Here is a 17,865-nt window from a genome sequence, read left to right on the forward strand (position 1 = left end):
GGTGTTTCTAGGGTGGACCACAATTATTTTGTCTTTAACCTGCTCATGTTGTGGCCTGGAGAAGAAAAGGAAGCTGCACAAGCTAAAACACAAAGTTACTGTTGAGCTGTCCTTTGCAGTTTAAAGAAGAATAAAAAGCTGATGCAGTGGAGGTTGCAGGTCACACTATGAAAGAAAGAAGCAGAAATAAGCCTGTGATCTATGAAGATGCAGCAAATTCAACTCCAGCTTGGGCTTCTCCCCAAGAACGTCTGTATAACTGCTGTGTCCCCCGCTAAACCCAGATGGGGCCAATATGGCTCCAATAGGGCTGTTTCTAATGTTCATGTTGATTTTGTAATTATAAACCTCCTTGTTCAAGCTGTTATCAGCTATTATTATCATCTTTATTATTATCTTTTAGTAATATTAAATCATTTTTGCTCTGTACACTGTTCTTTTAGCTTTACGATAAATAATTCCAAACTAGATGAATAAACGATTACAATATTGGAATAAATTATCTTTAATTATTTTTTCCGTAATTAAGCACCCCTACCTTTTTATAGTGTGCAAATGGTGTTCGTGCTCACACCCCTTTACACTTTAACATTATCTTGCACAGCTAATAGCTACAATAAATAGGAGATGGAGAAATCGTCCATCGAAAGTTGAGCAATCAACGATTGACAGTGTATTTGCACAGGTGTGTTTGAGGTAATTGGCGCACCTATGCCCTAACATCAGCAGAGCTTTGGTGCACAGCTGAAGTTGACAGACAGGAGCTCTGCAAGGCTCAAGAAAACTGCCACAACATTTTACTGATTTTGGTAATATTGAGAAAACAAGCATATTTGTTTAAGTAGTTGGGTCGTCTGTTTACCAGCTTGCAGCAGTTTGGGCAATAGTTCTGATTGTGAAACAGCAGCTGTGGTCCACATCACGAGGTTTATTACATTCAGAAGGTGATACATGAGGAAAAACTCATGTCTTCATACGTTCAGGTTGTTGTTGTTTTTGTTTTTTGCTTACTAACATTAATCTTATATTATTACTTTGCAAACGTATCTTGTCATAAGCCATTTTTATTATGTTAAAATTAATTTTATTGCTTAGCAGGGGCTGGTCTGACACCGGACAAAGATTAAGGTGTTGTTGCTGAAAATGGATGATTAGGTTGATTGGACCAGAGGGGATCTTTATCGATATTTAAAACAGTACTGTGGCAGAATTTTACACACTAGACTACCATTATTATTATTATTATTATTATTATTATTATTAATATTTAGTGTAAATTTTAAACTTTTCATATGGGGAAAATTGTTACTGCTCTATTATCATTGATCCAGTTAATCCAGTTTTAATTTAATCTGTTGATGTCTAAAGTCTGATTTTTATCTACATCCTGTACTAAGTATGTGCAAGTCATTTTTATGCTAATCGGTGTGTTACATTGACTGAAATTTACCGTTTGCCTGGTGTTGTACCATTCATACACATATAGTGCCCTCTACCCATCCTCCTCTTATATGTCTGTTAATGTAAGCCCGCCTGTCGGGATCTCTTGTGTAATCTGTTACTGTAATGCAGTTGATTGCATAGCCAGATTTCAGGTCTGAATGGACATAAGCAAGTTAACGCTAATCAAAGAAGCCACAAAGTAAGTGTATTTGTAAAGTGTGTATGCTCTGTCGCCACATCCGCTGAATGTTTTGACAAAGGGAAGAGAGACACGCGCAGCTAGGGAACACCCTTGAAAAGGAAACGCCTGCTTACTGGTACTATGTGCTTGTATTAGAGGTGGAGGCAAAATGCTAATACAACGATCACTTGCTCAGGCCCTGCTTATGGCCAGCCACTGGCTGATTCGCAATTAAACCGGTCTTATCAATAATGTGCTGCAGCTTGAAGTGTTCGTGGGAGCAAATTAACCACAGCCCAAATGGCACTCTGAAGCACTCTGTTCTACAGCGAGGCAAGTTAAAAGGAACAATTAGGCAAGCAAGAGTGGACGCAGCCCTCAAGAAGACGAGGGGTGGGGCAGCTGGTGTCCAAGCAGGAGTGCGTAAATTATTAAGGTCATCTTTACAGCACCACCTTGTGTGAATAGTCTGTCTGGAAGATGGGCAAGATGTTAGAAAATTACAATGTTGGAGGTTTAGAAATTTGAAATATTTGATTTTAAAGTCGTCAGAGTGATTTTGAGAAACGCTACAAAACCACTACAGGTTTCAAGATTTTCCCTAGAGAAAATATTGCAGAAACGTAGATGGATTTCTGTTAAAGCTAAGGTTTCCAGGTTGTTGACTCTTTCATAGTAACTTAATATTGTACTGATGTTGGTACAATATTGATGATAATGTTGTAAATCTAAACATCTCTACCCATGTTTGATTTCCACTACAGTTACACGTTAAAAGGTCTGAACTTTTACATTGTTGTCATACTTTACCGGAAAAGTGTTCATTTTTAAGTCGCTTTTGTCATAACTGTTCATTAAGTCATATAAATTGTCTTACGGGGTCTTTTCTGTGCTGACTCTTTGTTCATTATTGGCAGTGTTTTGTAAATTATGAGCTGTACCAGGCTGAAAACCAAAATAAGACAAATAAAAAGCAGCATTTCCAGAAGGCCAGGAACCCCAGAGCGATGTGTGAATTCCCACTTTGATGAAATGTATATGTAGGTACACCAACACGCCTTGCTCCCCTTTTATCAAGGGGTTAATTAGCAGCTACCCTCCCAATTGTCCTCTGCTTGTTCACTCTCATTAGTTTAATCTGGCTCTGTCCTCCAGCTTGCCTCACTTGCTTCTATCCTCTTGTGCACAAGAACATCTCTCTGCCTGCCCCTTTTCTTATGTCATCAGGGTGACAACATCTTGTCTGCCCCAGAAATCTACTGCCAAACCCCATTAGAGCATCTTTATGGGTAATATCCCTTACACATGCTACCTTGGTGCTTTTATTTAGCTTTCATGGGTTCACTATGAACGACGGGATGTGACTTTCACGTTATCGTTCATTTTCTTTAATACTTTCAAACTGAGTTCAAATTTAATACATATTATGGCTTAAAACAGGTGTGGTTTTCTTCTGAACTTAAACAAAAGCTCATATTTTAAATATTTTCCCTAACTTGTGCTTTTAATAAAGGAAGCGAGAGCTGAAATATTTGATGGTAAATTAGAACGCTGCGAAAATAGGTGGCGCAAACATGACTATTGCTCTTCGGGAGGAAGAAATAACAATGAACTGTGTGTCTGTATGGAGTCGAATTACACTTCCTCTCTCCTTGTCACTGTTGCACTAGAGATGTGGGAGCTGATAGGAGTGGCTGGAAAATGTGAAGTCTGCTTCCCTCCTCCTCTTTCTCCTCCTCCCCCACCACCTAACTAAAAATAGCTGGTAGAAAGAGAAGGCAGCAGAGTCGAGGCTCTATCTGTTGCACTGCCAGTGGCTTCAACACTCCCACCACTAGCAGAATAGGAAAAAGATTCCTCTGAATCACACCACTTATGCTAATACTGATAATCAGTAAGGAGTCCTGCTTTATTTTAGGGTTTTGGTAGTAGAGATTTTGAATTTCAGCTGCTTGTCAGCCTGCTTTTTGAAGGAAGTAGCATTTATCAAACATATTGCCTTTATAACGCCAAGTCCAGTGAATAAAACAGGACAACTAATCCATCAATGCGAAGCAAATGACTTTTTTTAAAATACATTATACAATCTTTTTAGGAAGAAGAGGTTAAGATGGGAATTTTCCTGATAAGTTGCAATGATCACCTGACTTCAGCCAACTGAGCACGTGTATTGTTTCTTTAACCCTTTAACACCTGATGTAACACATTTAAATAACCTAGGAGCAACTCCTAACAAGTTTTATAAAACGTCCCTTTAAATGTAAAGATTTTCTTTATTACAGTAAATCACATACCATTTTTGTGCTCGTCTAAATTTAGTCTTTGACAAAATATGTGAAGCCTATTGCAGTCATGCTTACTTTTTCCTTTTTTGTTTAATTTTAACAATTAAACAAGCTGAATGGCCAAAATGTTGGCACACACCCGTTTTCTCTGCTTTGCCTTTTATAGTCAGAACTGTTTTTAATGACAGAATGAGTGCCGTTCACCTTGTAACCTGATGGCTGGTTTCAAACTTGTTTAGGTGACGATTTTCCCTTTTTCATTGATTTTTCCTCCTTGTGGAAAAACATTTACGAATAAATATTGTTGAACATAGTTCTCAATATTTGGCATTTTAAAATAAAGATCAACTAAGATGCTTAAATTTAAGGTGTCGTTTCTGATAAATATGCACATCCGTCACCGCCATGCTTTACTGTAATTGCAGCACAACAGTCCTAAACGTAATTCAGTCTTCTCAAATCTGTTTTTCTTTTAATATCTTTTGGACCTTTTTATTGGTTTTGAAAGACAACCAAGAGTTTGCCTTGCTCAGTATATAGTGGAGGTATTAAAAAGAAGACGAGAATTACGCACTGATATTCTCGTGACATATATTTATCACCAAGATTAGGGGGCTCAGGAGCCTTGCTGAGATACAGACTCATTTAGCAGCGCTGGCCAATCAGGTGACGGGTAGCTGCTAAGGTCTCGGACGCATGAAGGATAAGGTGTTCATTCAGAAGCTCTCAACACTCATCAGGAGAAAGGGCTTGAATCTAAACCCATAGAAACGGTGAGGTAAGGTGTGTTTGTAGTGGTTATTTTATTTAACAGGTGAACACTATTTAGGAAAAGACCGATTTTGTTATTTTTGACATTTTAGAGGGTTCTTGGAACTGGTGAGGTTGAAGAACTTAAAATTTAGATAATTTCTTAGTTTGTGAGATCAACTAAATTGAATTTAAAGCTACGGAAAGTCTTGGTATTTTTAATTTAGTGTTTTAATATATTTTGTATATTCACATAAATCAGTGGTGATTCTGTCAAAGTGAATTTTAAGTGTTTAACATGCCTTCAAGCATTTGAGCCCAAGTTCAGTCTTTGGATAACATTTTTATTTTTTTAGTAAAACCTCGTCTTTTTTTACGGAGAGTGAAAGTATCGGTGTTAAAGGCATCAACCGGAGGATTGGGGTCAGCGGGATAGCCACTGCTTTTAGGATCATCAGCAGGTTTTGTCTTAACCGGATTTGGCTGGAGGAGCTGAATCAACTGTGTCCCAGGATTACAGGGATGACATTGGAAGGGGAGTTTAGAGGCTACAAGCCAGAGCATTGATGGCATTAACAAACCCTGCCCCTCACCTGAACACCTTGGGTCTGCAGTAGTACAGCCAAACCCCAGGTGGTCTCTTGACTCTGTTGTTCCTCGATGTCTGGACACCTAATCCTTGCTTCATTTTGAAAGTTATAAAAAGGTATGTTGTGGTCCTACAGGAAGGAATTTTTTTTTCTTGGATTTGAGAAATTGTTACTACCTCTTTATTGTTGCGAGACGTTTGCCCAAAGGTTTGCTGTTGTTTAGGAGGAAAGAGTAAATAAATTCAACATCATGCTCAAATTTGTTATCTTAAGCCTTAAGAAGCTGCCTCGTGCTTGTTGCTAGGTTACAGTTTCAAGCTGGCAAGGACAAGACTTGAGCTGTCTCGAAAGGGATTCGTTTTCACTTTGTCTGAGCCCCACAGAATGGATTTATGAGAAACTCTGATCTTCAGCTGCATTCTGCTGAAGTTACAATGCAACGCGTGAATGCAACGTGGAGCTCAAAACCGTTGGTTCAATTAAACATTTGTGCCTCACTACAGATGTAAAAAGTGTGCGGCGTGTGGCATGCATGTTCAGCTCTTTCTTTCTCGTCTCTTATAGATCAGCAAGAGCACACCATTAGCAGAGGAAAATGAGCGAACTGGATCAGCTACGCCAGGAGGCTGAGCAACTCAAGAACCAGATCAGAGTAAGTCCCGTCCTTACATCTGCAGGTTCGCTGCTGTACTGTTACGGATGTTCAGCTGGAAACCAAACCAATACATTTTGTCATGGGTTCAAACATAAAAAAAGCATCAAATCATTGATAAAATTTTATTGTAAAATAATAATTCTTTTTGAGCCACTATACTTGAATTTGCTGGTCATTGATGCACTGAGATATAAAAGTAATTTGATCAAACATTTTCATTTCCTGATTTGATTTGATGTTTATTTTTTTGTCTTGTTTTGTGCCATAAACGCAATAAATTTAATCTGAGAACTGTTGAACAGTCAGTGCCAGAGTCAAATCGGGTAGAAAACGTACATTATTAGTTTGAAATAGTTGTGTATGGTGTATGTCGCAGGGTTGGAACAGTCGGTGGTAAATGTAACTAAAACCTCCTCTCTTGGTTTTTCTAAATTATAATTTGGAGACTGATTGTGTCATTTTTGCTTCAGGATGCCAGGAAAGCGTGTGCAGATGCTACCCTGTCTCAGGTGAGAAATATGTGCATTATTGTGACTCTTCTTAACTTTGTATTCAGCTTTAAAAAATGTTTAAATCTGTTATTTTTAGTTAAAGGTGTTGTTCAATCAGTGCATAATTTAAAACCATACCACAAAGTTTTTGTACACAAAGCAGAAGATTGTTAAAGCTTCTCATTAAGTGACTTTTTCCTCTTCTTTTGTTCCTGGTTAGATCACAGCTAACATTGACCCTGTTGGCCGAATTCAGATGCGCACTAGACGAACACTGAGGGGGCATCTGGCTAAAATCTATGCCATGCACTGGGGAACTGACTCAAGGTGAACTCATTCAACTCCATTCTGCCCATTAATCAGGCATTTCTTGTCCCTCACCCAGTCGTCTGTGACTCCATGCAGGAAATGTAAAATCAGGCTTGACCGTCTTCGATGCTTGGCTTTCCCCCCTGTGGGTCTTTGTCAAGTCGTTTTTTGTTGTTGTTTTGTTTGTGACTTGTATCAATCAATTTTTTTCTTTCTTTAAAACTGTCAGATGTAGTTTCTTGTATGGCCATATTGGAAAACCCGTTCTTATCTTCACATTCAAAAGGTTTTGGACACGTGTTAAGTCACTTGATCTCAGTGTGTCTACACTTTTGTGTGTTTGTGTGCATTGAGATGTTATATGTGGGTAGGGAAAATACTCAAAATGGAGTCAGCCTTTGCTAAACCAAGTGTTACGGCCGATCATCAAGGAGATGAGCTATAAACCTCACTTCTCAAATGCCTTTTATTTAAAGTTATACACTTTTTTTCCCCTCACAAACTTTATTTTTAGTAGCTCTGGTCGGTATTAGTCCACGTAGAGACTGTTCACCTTTTCATCCGTTGTCACATACCTAAGAAAAAAAGGTTTGATTGTTGCATTTTTGCTGTTTCACCTTCTTCCAGAGACATTTGGGTGTTTATTAGATCACCGTATATTCCTAATGAGATAAAGCTATTTAGGAAATCATAATTAAATACAGATGTTTGGCACAGAAGCTTGACAGTAAAGTTATAAATCTTCAATTTTAATGAAATCAGTGAGTTACTACTGGTTGTTTCCTTGTTAGAGTTGATTTTTTTTTTTTTTGTTTTAACATGAAAAGATGTATTAACCAACAATTAAGCCAACAATTCTTTATTCTTTTTATGCTTTCATTTTTGTTTAGACTGCCCTTTTTATTTCCTGAATTTCCTGAATTCCTGAATTAATTGCTGAATGGTTTCCCCCCGATCAATTCTTAGTGTTTTCCGTCATGTAAGATTTGTTTGTTTGTTTGTTTTTCCAGACATTTTATTGCTTATCACAAATGTTAAAATTGCCGACAGACCCGATGATTGATTAAGTTGATTGTCATCATTTCAGAGAAATCCTTGCTGTTGTCAGAGCTCTGCTCAACAAGCAGTGCCTCAGATCGTTGCATCGTTGCGTCTCAGCCGACACACACACCCCTACAGTTCACCAGAAGTTATTGTAGAGTCTGATTTGGGAGTTGGCACATCTTGCTGTTTCTAACTTTAATCCCGTACTCCACCTATTTTGTTTCGCTTTTCGTTCTGCTAAAAGCCTGTAAAATGGTTGAATCAGATTCTCCTAAATTAGAATATCCAGCTCAAGTACTCATGCCCCTATTTTTTTATCTGCTGAGTTGTGTGCGTGTGAGCACGTCTCTGCCGGTGCGGTAGTTAAGACTGGCCAAGTCCCCGCAGCCTTAGGTTTGTTCACTCTTTCTGCTGAACCGGTGTGCTTTGGGACCATCACTGTGGTTACTCTTGAAGGATTCACCCAGATACAACACGAAGGTACCTGGGAGTGTCAGCTACAATAAAAAGGGTTGGGGAACTAGTCCTGTTAGAGATGTATTGTCCACAGCCTGAATGTGGTGTTTAAAGTAAATAAATCGTTCCAAGCATTTTCTACAACTGCAGAGAAGGGAGTGTGTATTCTTATTTATTTATTTTTAATCGGGATTAGCAGTGTTCGTTCTGGGAAGTATGTTGAGATCATAATATAAACATTACAAGAATATACTGGACAGTGTCTCAAACAGTTTAGTCTGGCCACTTATATGAATACAGACCCCCTTAAATAGGTCATAAATGCATTTGAATTCTGAAACCTTATCATATGTTTTTTATAGAATTTGTTAAATTAGGAAAAATGGTTGGGCAATACAACTGTTTGTTTTGTAATTCAAGAACTGATAATCTAACAAAATAAAATTAAAAAAAAAAACCTTTCATCAAAACATTTTCATAACAAGAATAGATTAAGTTGTTATGTGTTTGTGTTTAAAAGGTACATAATCAAATTGGACAACGGTAACTTTCATGTCCCCATTGTCCTTGCTGCATTTGTCTGCTGGTTTGACCTTAGATGGTTTTTTCTGTGGCTTTCAAAATTGTCTATTTTGAGTGAATTTTATCTTTTTTTTTCATCAGGCTTTTGGTCAGTGCTTCCCAGGATGGCAAACTCATTATTTGGGACAGCTACACCACAAACAAGGTAACTAAACTTCTAAAACGTATTGCCCTGAAACAATAGTTTGTTTTACTTTTTTACTTTTACCATGCGTTTCAAAGTGTGTTCAGTAAAGTCTTGTTCAGAGATCATAAGGGAGTTCAATGTAAAAGATGAAAACGACTTTAAAAGATGTTGCTCATTTTATCAGCCCGTGTTAAAAGATTTTGTTTAAAAAAATACATTCGTTGACTTTAAGCATAAGCTAATAAAATACCTGAAGTCAGACTGAACCTTTCGTTAATCAAGATTCAGTCTCAAACCCCACACGATCCACACAAATAAGATGTCTTTAAAAAGGAGCAAAAAAGTTATTAGAATAGGTTAATTTTATAGTAATAGGTCGATATGTTTTAACGCGTTTTACCGTATGAAAGGGTGTTCATCACCTTCAGATTTCCAGAAGATGGTTTTGTTTAAATTGACGAAATGCTGAGTTGATTGTGTTTGTAGCTGCCAAGTAAAAGCTATTTATAGTGGGTATTGTCCTTGAAAGGTTAAGCTAATGTTGCAGACAGACTTTGTGACATTGCCCTCCTCTCTCTCCTCTCTCTACCCCCCCTCTTCCATCTGTCACTGCATACTATCTAATATTAAATCTTCCCTCTCTCCTCCAGGTCCACGCCATCCCATTGCGCTCCTCCTGGGTGATGACGTGCGCCTACGCCCCTTCTGGGAACTATGTTGCCTGTGGTGGCCTGGACAACATCTGCTCCATCTACAACCTGAAGACCCGTGAAGGAAATGTGCGCGTCAGCCGTGAGCTGGCCGGACACACAGGTAAACCTGACATCTACTCGCTCATCATCCACTGAATTTGATAAAAGGTCAAACAAATCGGCCAGTAAAGCATATTTATAATATCGTGTTGAGCCTTTAGAACAATAAAAAGCGTCATGACGCCATGCCACTGTCATGAGTTAATGTGATTAATCTTATACACTTACACAGCTCAGTCCTAAAACCTTTTTTGTACCCTTCAGAAGGTGTATAATGGCATTAATTAAGTTCGTTTTAGCACTCAACAAAATACAGCTCAAGTTGTGGCCAATAAGACTAAAGTTTTACCATCACTGAGCAGATAATGACACGACACCCACTGGTCCAAACCAAACCTGGGAAGTCTAAATTTGTCAGAAGTGTCACTGAAGTATTGAACTGCTAAACTCATGTGATATTTAAATTGAAACACTATAAAATGCTCTAATGGCTATCAAAGGACAACTTGCAAAAGAACATTACAGCATAAAGCTAAATTGCTGCTTTCAGAGTTTTGATGAAATTGCTGTTTTTCCATCGATCACCTGAAGATTTGGGTAAATTGAGCTTCCTTTCTTTTCACAATCTGCCTTTTTTTTCTTCCTCGCAGCCCTGCTAAAAATATATATATTTTTTATTTGATGCCCTTGTCCTTAGTCCTGTTAGCTTTCAAACTATGCCAATCCCGTAGTTTAACTTTCTCTATTGAAATCAGATGCTTGGCAAACCTAACACCATTACAAACTAATGAAAGTGTTGGGCGCTTAAGCAAGGCGCGTTCATCTGATCAGTGTCACATGAATCAGGAAGTGTGTCAGCATTTTAGTTCCAGTTCCCTCACTATAGGGAGGGGTATGTACACTTTGCCAGCGAGTAATGGATGAATTATGGAAGCAAGTCATGAAGCAGGAGATGCCCCACAGCTTCTTTTCTTTTCGTGGTTGTGAATTAGTCGATTCATCTCCCCCACATCACCTTCTCTGTGGGTGTGATGACGGTTCAGAATAAGACCTCCTCTTCTGCAGAGACATGATGAAATCCTTGCCTCCTGTTAATACAGGGAACAAAATAAAGTCGGTCAAAAAAAGAAGTAATCAGTGTGTTTCATTTTGTTTAGGTTACTTGTCCTGCTGTCGCTTTCTGGATGACAACCAGATTGTCACCAGCTCTGGAGACACCACCTGGTGAGTTGTGATATTGCACCACATGCAGTTTAACTCAACATCCATATTAATACTCCAGATTAATTTTGTTTCATCACTATAACTGAACATTTGACACTTTCAGTTTGCACTAATAATATCAGAGCTCCAAAATTATATTTAGATTTGCATTTATTCTGTGAAGTTAATTTAGGAAAAAGGATAAACTATTTCTAAATGATTGTAATTTAAGTCATCACATCTTCAGCTTCTATAAAATGAGCTTGTTTGGATCAAACGTACAGCTTTTGGGATCCTGTCTGCAGTTACTTTGTGAAGTATTTCTCAATTTATTTATTTTTTCGGCTTCTCTTTCAGTGCTCTGTGGGACATTGAAACCGGTCAGCAGACGACTACGTTCGCCGGTCACACCGGCGATGTGATGAGCCTCTCTCTGGCGCCCGACACCAGGCTGTTTGTGTCTGGAGCCTGTGATGCCTCGGCCAAGCTCTGGGACATCAGAGAAGGAATGTGCCGACAGACCTTCACCGGCCACGAGTCGGACATCAATGCCATCTGTGTACGCAACCGCACACAAACACACAACCCAAAATCAGCTGTTCGACTACTTTCACGGCATGTTTAAGGTTCCTACACACTCCGTCCAGCTGGTGCACTGCTAACAGACCAACGTGGCACATGTTTGAGAGGTAGATGCTGAAAGCTGGGACACACTGCCTTCACAGACAGCACCGTTGATTTAAAAACTTGCATAAAAGTTATAATGCTAAAAATATACATTGGCATATGAAGAACGTAGTTTTGAAACCTGTCTAACATGCAGGAGCTGCCTCTTTTGTGCTGATCCAGACCTCGGGGCAAATAAAAATAAGTAAAAATAAAGTTAAATCTGTCCAAATAACAGCCAAGGCAAAGTAAAACAAGTGTGACTGCACTGAGAGACAATTCTTTGGGTTTAAAAGCCTTTAGCTGTAGTTACATGTCATTTTTACATCTTTTCTCACAGATTTACCTAGAATTAGACACTATAAGTGCTCACATTTTTATTTACTAATTTTGTGTAAACATAATCAAATGCATCTGAAAGAATAAGCTCCCCACTGCTGCATGAAGACATGAATGTTTTACAGAGAAGAACGTATCTCATTAAACTATTTACACAAAGATGCACCTTTAGTTACACAGCTATTCTGTCAAAAAATAATACACACATTTTGTTTCTAATTTGTGCCAATTTGTTTATTCCCTGAATTCAGACCATGCAGCTTTCTTTTTTTTTTTTGCTCATCAACTTTTAAACGGCATCAGAAAGTTAAAGCACCCACAGTCACTGATTGTGTTGAGTTAAAAAAAAAAAACTTATCTAAACTTTACACCTTTTTCTCACAGATTTGGGTCATTTGAGTGGATTTGAAAGAACTTTTTTGATTTTATTTTACAGCTGCTATAAAAGACTAATTGTTACTGAAATACATATTGTAGCTGGCTTTGAATGCCACTTCAGAGCTGTTTACTGCTGATGAACTGTTTTAAATCATGTTAAAACAGTCTAAAATCTCTCCTTCCTCTGGCTGCAGTTCTTCCCTAATGGCAACGCTTTTGCCACGGGCTCAGACGACGCCACCTGCAGGCTGTTCGACCTGCGCGCCGACCAGGAGCTGATGGTTTACTCACATGACAACATCATCTGCGGCATCACCTCTGTAGCATTCTCCAAGAGTGGCCGCCTACTCCTGGCTGGATACGACGACTTCAACTGCAACGTCTGGGACACATTGAAGGGCGACCGCGCAGGTAAGCTGTCGCTCAAACGAAGGGGAGGTGAAAACTAAAGTGAGGGTCTTTTTTTACCTTTAACCTTGTTTATTTTGTTACAAGCTATTTGGTGTCACCTTTATATTCAAGCTCTTGTCAAAAACGATGTGTACCAATCTGTGGGTTCCGGTTTCCGTCACCTCTAACCTTAGAGGGTTGATAATAATTTAGGCTGAAAGTTGTAAACAGCAGAATCTATATTGGTGTTTTTGTCGCTTTACTATCACGATCTCTGGCGACTAAAAGTGAGCAAGGCTGTCACTTCCTCGTCGGAAAATTTAGCAGCTATCTCTGCTAATCTCACTCTGCAAGTCAATCTATTCTGAAAGAAGCTTTTCACCTTGTTCAGCGTGTCAGAACGCAGCGGCATATTAAAATCACAGCCTACACTTCCTGACAGACAACCTACACTCCCCGAATATCATGGCTTCTGCTGAATTCTCTGAAAGTGAAGCACGTCTACTGATGTCGGAAATATATAGTTGTTTTATTATTACTGTAAAAAAGAAGTGTGTGAGGAGGGCTTTTTAGTGTACACATTTTTGTTTAGAGGCGTGCCTTTAAATAAAGACGTGTTTGTTCTCCTTTGGACTTTTGTCATAAAGTTTTACACCTCTGTCTTCAAAGTCGTGGTTGATGGGCTGATAGGTAGGTCACCTGTATGTTAAGACTTCCAGACCAAACTGTGAGCTAATCAGGAAGCATAACTAAGTGGTTATCTTTCAGGCAGAAGACACTGATATAAGACAATCATTTGGCTGTTGGAGGGTTTAGCTCCATGTTTTTGGTTTGTTAGTTTGGTCGGGGGGACAAGGCACACTCTCACTAACTGTTTCTATAAGACAGATAATCAGGAAGTAGTTGGTCGCTCGTGCCTGTTGGGAGTAAAATGTGCGTATGTTCTGAATTAATGTTTATCTAAAGGTAAGTGTGGAGCTCTGACAGGAAGGTGGGGGTGTCCCATTATGCAACTTTTAAAATAAATAAAACTCAGGTTTTAGGGGCTGAAAATCCATCATGAGAGCGTCAGATTGTTTCTGAAGCTTGTCTTGAATCTATAAAACTGTTTATAAAACCTGAGAAAGATGAAAGTGAGTAAAACACCTCACCTGTTCCCAGGAACCTGTCCTCAGGCACAGCCACACCATAATCTCCTCCGTTTGAGTTTTTATTGGGTAATAGTTTAATAACAAGTATCATGTGTTCCTGTTTGTTGTCGTTTTGTTGGTATACCTAATTTAGAGGCTGTAGAGGTTTGATGTATCCAGACTGAGTTAACTTGACTGCTGTAGATGTGTTAAATGTAAAAAATATAAGATTTATAATACAAGATCAGATGTCAAATTTATTCCATAAAAAACATCTTTGTTTGGAGTGTTTTCATTCACTTCCTCCTCCTGTCCACATGTATCGCAGTATAAAGGTGATTGGTGTGTATTTTCTATGGTAGCTGCATCTGTAATGCTTTTAGGGCTTTAATTTCATGTCTAAATTATAATAAAATACATTTGAAAGAAAAAGTGTCACAAGAGGGACCTCTGACATCTTTGGGATCAGGAGAAGCACATCCCAGTACACTTTTTTTAAAAAAAAAAAAAAACCTTTAAAGTCTCTAATAAGACACTACACACAATCTCCTTTCTAAAAAGAGTTCTTTGTTCACACCGCAGACATGAACGCTGTTTTATTGTGGTGGGTGGTTCTTCTAAATGTAGGTTCAGTAAACCCCAGGCTTCACTGTTGCCCCATTTCTGTTTCTGTAGGGGCTGCCTATATGACATGTACAGCTTGTTTTTTCTTTTCGGTAACAGCAGGATCAGAGGTTGGACTCTTACGTACGCTTATATGAGCACAGGTGGAGATAGAAGTGGATTTGTTAACATCTGGAATCTGTGCTGCTGTTTGAGTTTAGGTTTTTAACCGTCTAGTTTTAAAAGCACCAGGGTTTCATCGCTGCCTCTGTGCCTCTCAGGTGTCCTGGCCGGTCATGATAACCGAGTGAGCTGCTTGGGCGTGACCGACGACGGCATGGCAGTGGCAACAGGGTCCTGGGACAGCTTCCTCAAGATCTGGAACTAGAATCTGAAGGTAAACTCTGCGCCCAGATTTTTCCAGATTCTGTCTTTGCTGCCATCTGGGTGTCGAGAATGAAAGCGCAACGAGTGGGAACAAAGTGAAACTAAACACACAGTGAAATGACCTCCTTTGTCTTAGATTTCACTAGAAATAAAAGGTTTTGTTTAATTTTACTGATCCGATTTGCTCATTTTGTGTGAACAATTCGGCTGATTGTTCGTAAAACTGTTTTGTTTTTTGTTTTCTTTTCTTTTTTCCCAGATGGCATCCGGACTCCAAAGTTGAGTGCAAGACCATTCCAACATCACAATGTTCAATTTTATTGCATATCCAATCTTTTTGAGAAACACCATGATACTGACTCCAAACACCCTCCCACCCCTTCCTCTAAACAAAAAAAAAAGAAAAAACAACAAAAAAAAAACAAAGAAAGAAACTATCAAGGGCAAAAATTCTCTCCTTCTGTCTCCTTCTCATTTAAAAGAGCACAACTGTTTGCTACTCATTCAGCTACAAACGAAAAGGACAAAACGTACAAATAAAAACAAAACAAAGTTAAAGGAATTTAGTGGTTTCAAAGTGGACCGGAGGGGAAAATTGTGCATTCCTCCAACAGTGGTCTGGGATTGTAATTAGTGGAAAAATAAGAGAAAAAAGCCCCACCCCTCCTGTTTTCACAAAGCAAACGTGTCCTGCGTCCTCATTATGCACAGGTCTGAGTGAAGGTTATTACACGACAGCGATCTAACTCTACATAGCTTTTTGACCATGTTTATTTTTGTTTTCTTGGGGGTTTTTTTCCTCCTGTTTTCACGATACTTTGTTGACGAGAGGTAGATCAGCGAGCTGTCAGTTAATGCTTAAAATGAGGATCAAAGCTTTGTTTTATTTCCTAGCCTTTACACGTTTTAGAGAGGATGTTTTTAGGTAGAAAGGTAAACCGATCTCCAGCTCATGTCATTTTTAAGTCCAGCTTTATCCCGCTGGAGAACAAAGTGAGAGAAGAATTCAGCTTCAACAGGGAGTCCTCGAGCCTCATCTGGCCCTTCTGTATATTTAGCTCCATGATACTTTTACTGTTTTTTTTTTTTTTCTTTTTCTTTTTGATTGTTTGTTTGTTTTGTTTTTTTTCCTTCCAGTGTAGTCCACGGATCTTTGTTTGCACAAAAATTAAACTTTGCATATATAGGATAATGTCTAAAGAAAAAAAAAAGGAGTTAACTAACCAAGCACATGCTGTTTATGATGATGAATGCTCGTTTTTAAAACGAAAAGAAGAAAAAAAAAACATTTTAACCATTCTTACACCTTTCTGTCTGGCAACAGTGTAGAATAATTAAATGAAGATTAACCCATCGGATCATAATCCACCCCTGCCCCTCTTTTTTCTTCTTCTCTGTTTCTTTTGGTTCCCCCTCTTCTGGTTTCTGTTGCCCGTGGTTGGGACCGGTGATGTGATTTGGTTGAGTAGGGACTACCTCCACTTTAGCCTGGTTGCAATCCGGACGTTTCTTTTTAACAGAGGTGCCCATTCCGTGCTTGGAAATGCAGTTACTACTCTGTGAATGACATGTTGTATAAATCAATGTTTGAAAATAATGATATTGAGACTTTTTAAGTTAAAAAAAAGAAAAAAAAAAAGATTTTGGTTGTCTGCCATGGGTGGGTTATCTCTTAGAATCGCATGCTGTAGAAATGCTTTAAAGGTGCATATGGAACTAAGTCCTTTTGATGTTTTACTTTAAGAAAATAACCTGTTGAATATATCAATACAATGGTATTTATATTTTTCTTTCTACTTTTTTTTTTTTTTTTTTTTTTTTTTTTTTTTTTGATTTTGGCTCCTCCGTGCATACATGATCCAACCGAAACGTCAAAGCTATGCACTCGAGAAGCAAACCCTGCGACATTAAAGGTTACTTGGTCCATATTTGGGAGGGATTCCACAAATTTTAGAAGTAACGTAAACGCTTAAATTGTACACACGCGCGTGCATACATCCATCCACCCAAACATAAGCAGTCCAAACGGAACAAATCGATTTTCATTCCTTCTGTAGCAAACAAAAATTCCATTTACAGAAACATTTTATAACAGGTTCGTCTTCTTTTCTTTTTTTGTTCTTTAATAAAAAAAGTAAAAAAAAAAATCTTGCAGCATCTGAATGGCAGAACTTTCTGTTGTTCCCTTCTCCTTGTAAACAAATACGCTCTTTCTTTTAGCAGTAGTAACTTTTATTTTTCTTTTTTTTTTTCCATTTTTGTTATTTCTCTGCAACATTCTGTACAAAAAAATGTGCTGTAATTGTGCGTTAGGCCTGGAGTTGGCAAAAATAAAACAATAAAAAATATTAAAAATTAATTAAATTCCTTTTCCTTTTCTCTTTCTCCATCGAATAACTGTAGAGCTCTGCAACCCCCCCACTGTTCCCTTTTCACCTTTTGTATTTAATTTTAAAGTCAGTCAGTGTACAACCGAAAGCTGGATGCAAGATAGAAACTATATTAAAATGTACTGTTATTTAAGATGTAATAAAAAGCAGTTTGAGATGACCCACTGTGTTGAGTGTGATTCACTTAGAACGATTCCCACTGAAGCTAGAATGTTGCAGACTGTTTGGTTTCCTTGTAATTATGTTTAAGTCAAATAAACAATTTCTTATCCACTGTTGAATCAGCCTGGCTCATCTGTATTTAAAGTTACTTTCCAACAAAGGACTGGTTTAAAGGTCTGCCTCTACGTTGAATTTCCTGAAAGTCAGCTTTTCTTGGTTCCTCAGAGGTCATCAGTGGTAGAAGCATCATTTACTGACACAGGGTTGCAAAGACGTTCATCCCGTTTTGTTGCCTTACAAGCTGAGGTTTTATTGGATTTTTAACTTTATTAAAAGCAATAATTTGTCCCTTTGCTTTGAAGTCTTACTGGTCTGTCTACTTTCCAACCCTCACCTGTGATGATGAGGTTTGGATCAGGACCGAAAGAACGAAATCCAGGATCCAAGCAGCTGAAATGAGCTTCCTCTGTAGGGCGGCGGGGCTCATCCTTCGAGATGAGGTGAGGAGCTCGGAGTAGAGTCGAAACGACTCAGATGAGGAGGTTCAGGCAT

At 38.5% G+C, this 17,865-nt stretch overlaps 1 protein-coding gene across 3 annotated transcripts in view; it reads left to right on the plus strand.

Moving 5' to 3' along the window:
- Positions 1-17,311, plus strand: part of gnb1a (guanine nucleotide binding protein (G protein), beta polypeptide 1a) — a 29,635-nt gene extending 12,324 nt beyond the window's left edge. Inside the window, exons 1-11 of one of the 3 annotated variants that reach the window (XM_017411327.3) lie at positions 4,649-4,687; positions 5,814-5,901; positions 6,375-6,413; positions 6,616-6,722; positions 8,868-8,931; positions 9,564-9,726; positions 10,823-10,889; positions 11,226-11,427; positions 12,446-12,662; positions 14,656-14,771; positions 15,021-17,311. In XM_017411327.3, coding sequence (XP_017266816.1) covers positions 5,845-5,901; positions 6,375-6,413; positions 6,616-6,722; positions 8,868-8,931; positions 9,564-9,726; positions 10,823-10,889; positions 11,226-11,427; positions 12,446-12,662; positions 14,656-14,762 — 1,023 coding nt within the window. In that variant the 5' untranslated portion in view covers positions 4,649-4,687; positions 5,814-5,844 and the 3' untranslated portion in view covers positions 14,763-14,771; positions 15,021-17,311. Of the gene's footprint in view, positions 1-4,648; positions 4,688-5,335; positions 5,366-5,813; positions 5,902-6,374; positions 6,414-6,615; positions 6,723-8,867; positions 8,932-9,563; positions 9,727-10,822; positions 10,890-11,225; positions 11,428-12,445; positions 12,663-14,655; positions 14,772-15,020 lie in introns of those variants that run through there. The other 2 variants (XM_017411328.3, XM_017411326.3) reach the window with 2 other exon arrangements.
- The last annotated feature ends 554 nt before the right edge of the window (positions 17,312-17,865 follow it).

The sequence above is a fragment of the Kryptolebias marmoratus genome, linkage group LG8, assembly GCF_001649575.2.
Source record: "Kryptolebias marmoratus isolate JLee-2015 linkage group LG8, ASM164957v2, whole genome shotgun sequence".
Classification (NCBI taxonomy): Eukaryota; Metazoa; Chordata; class Actinopteri; order Cyprinodontiformes; family Rivulidae; genus Kryptolebias; species Kryptolebias marmoratus.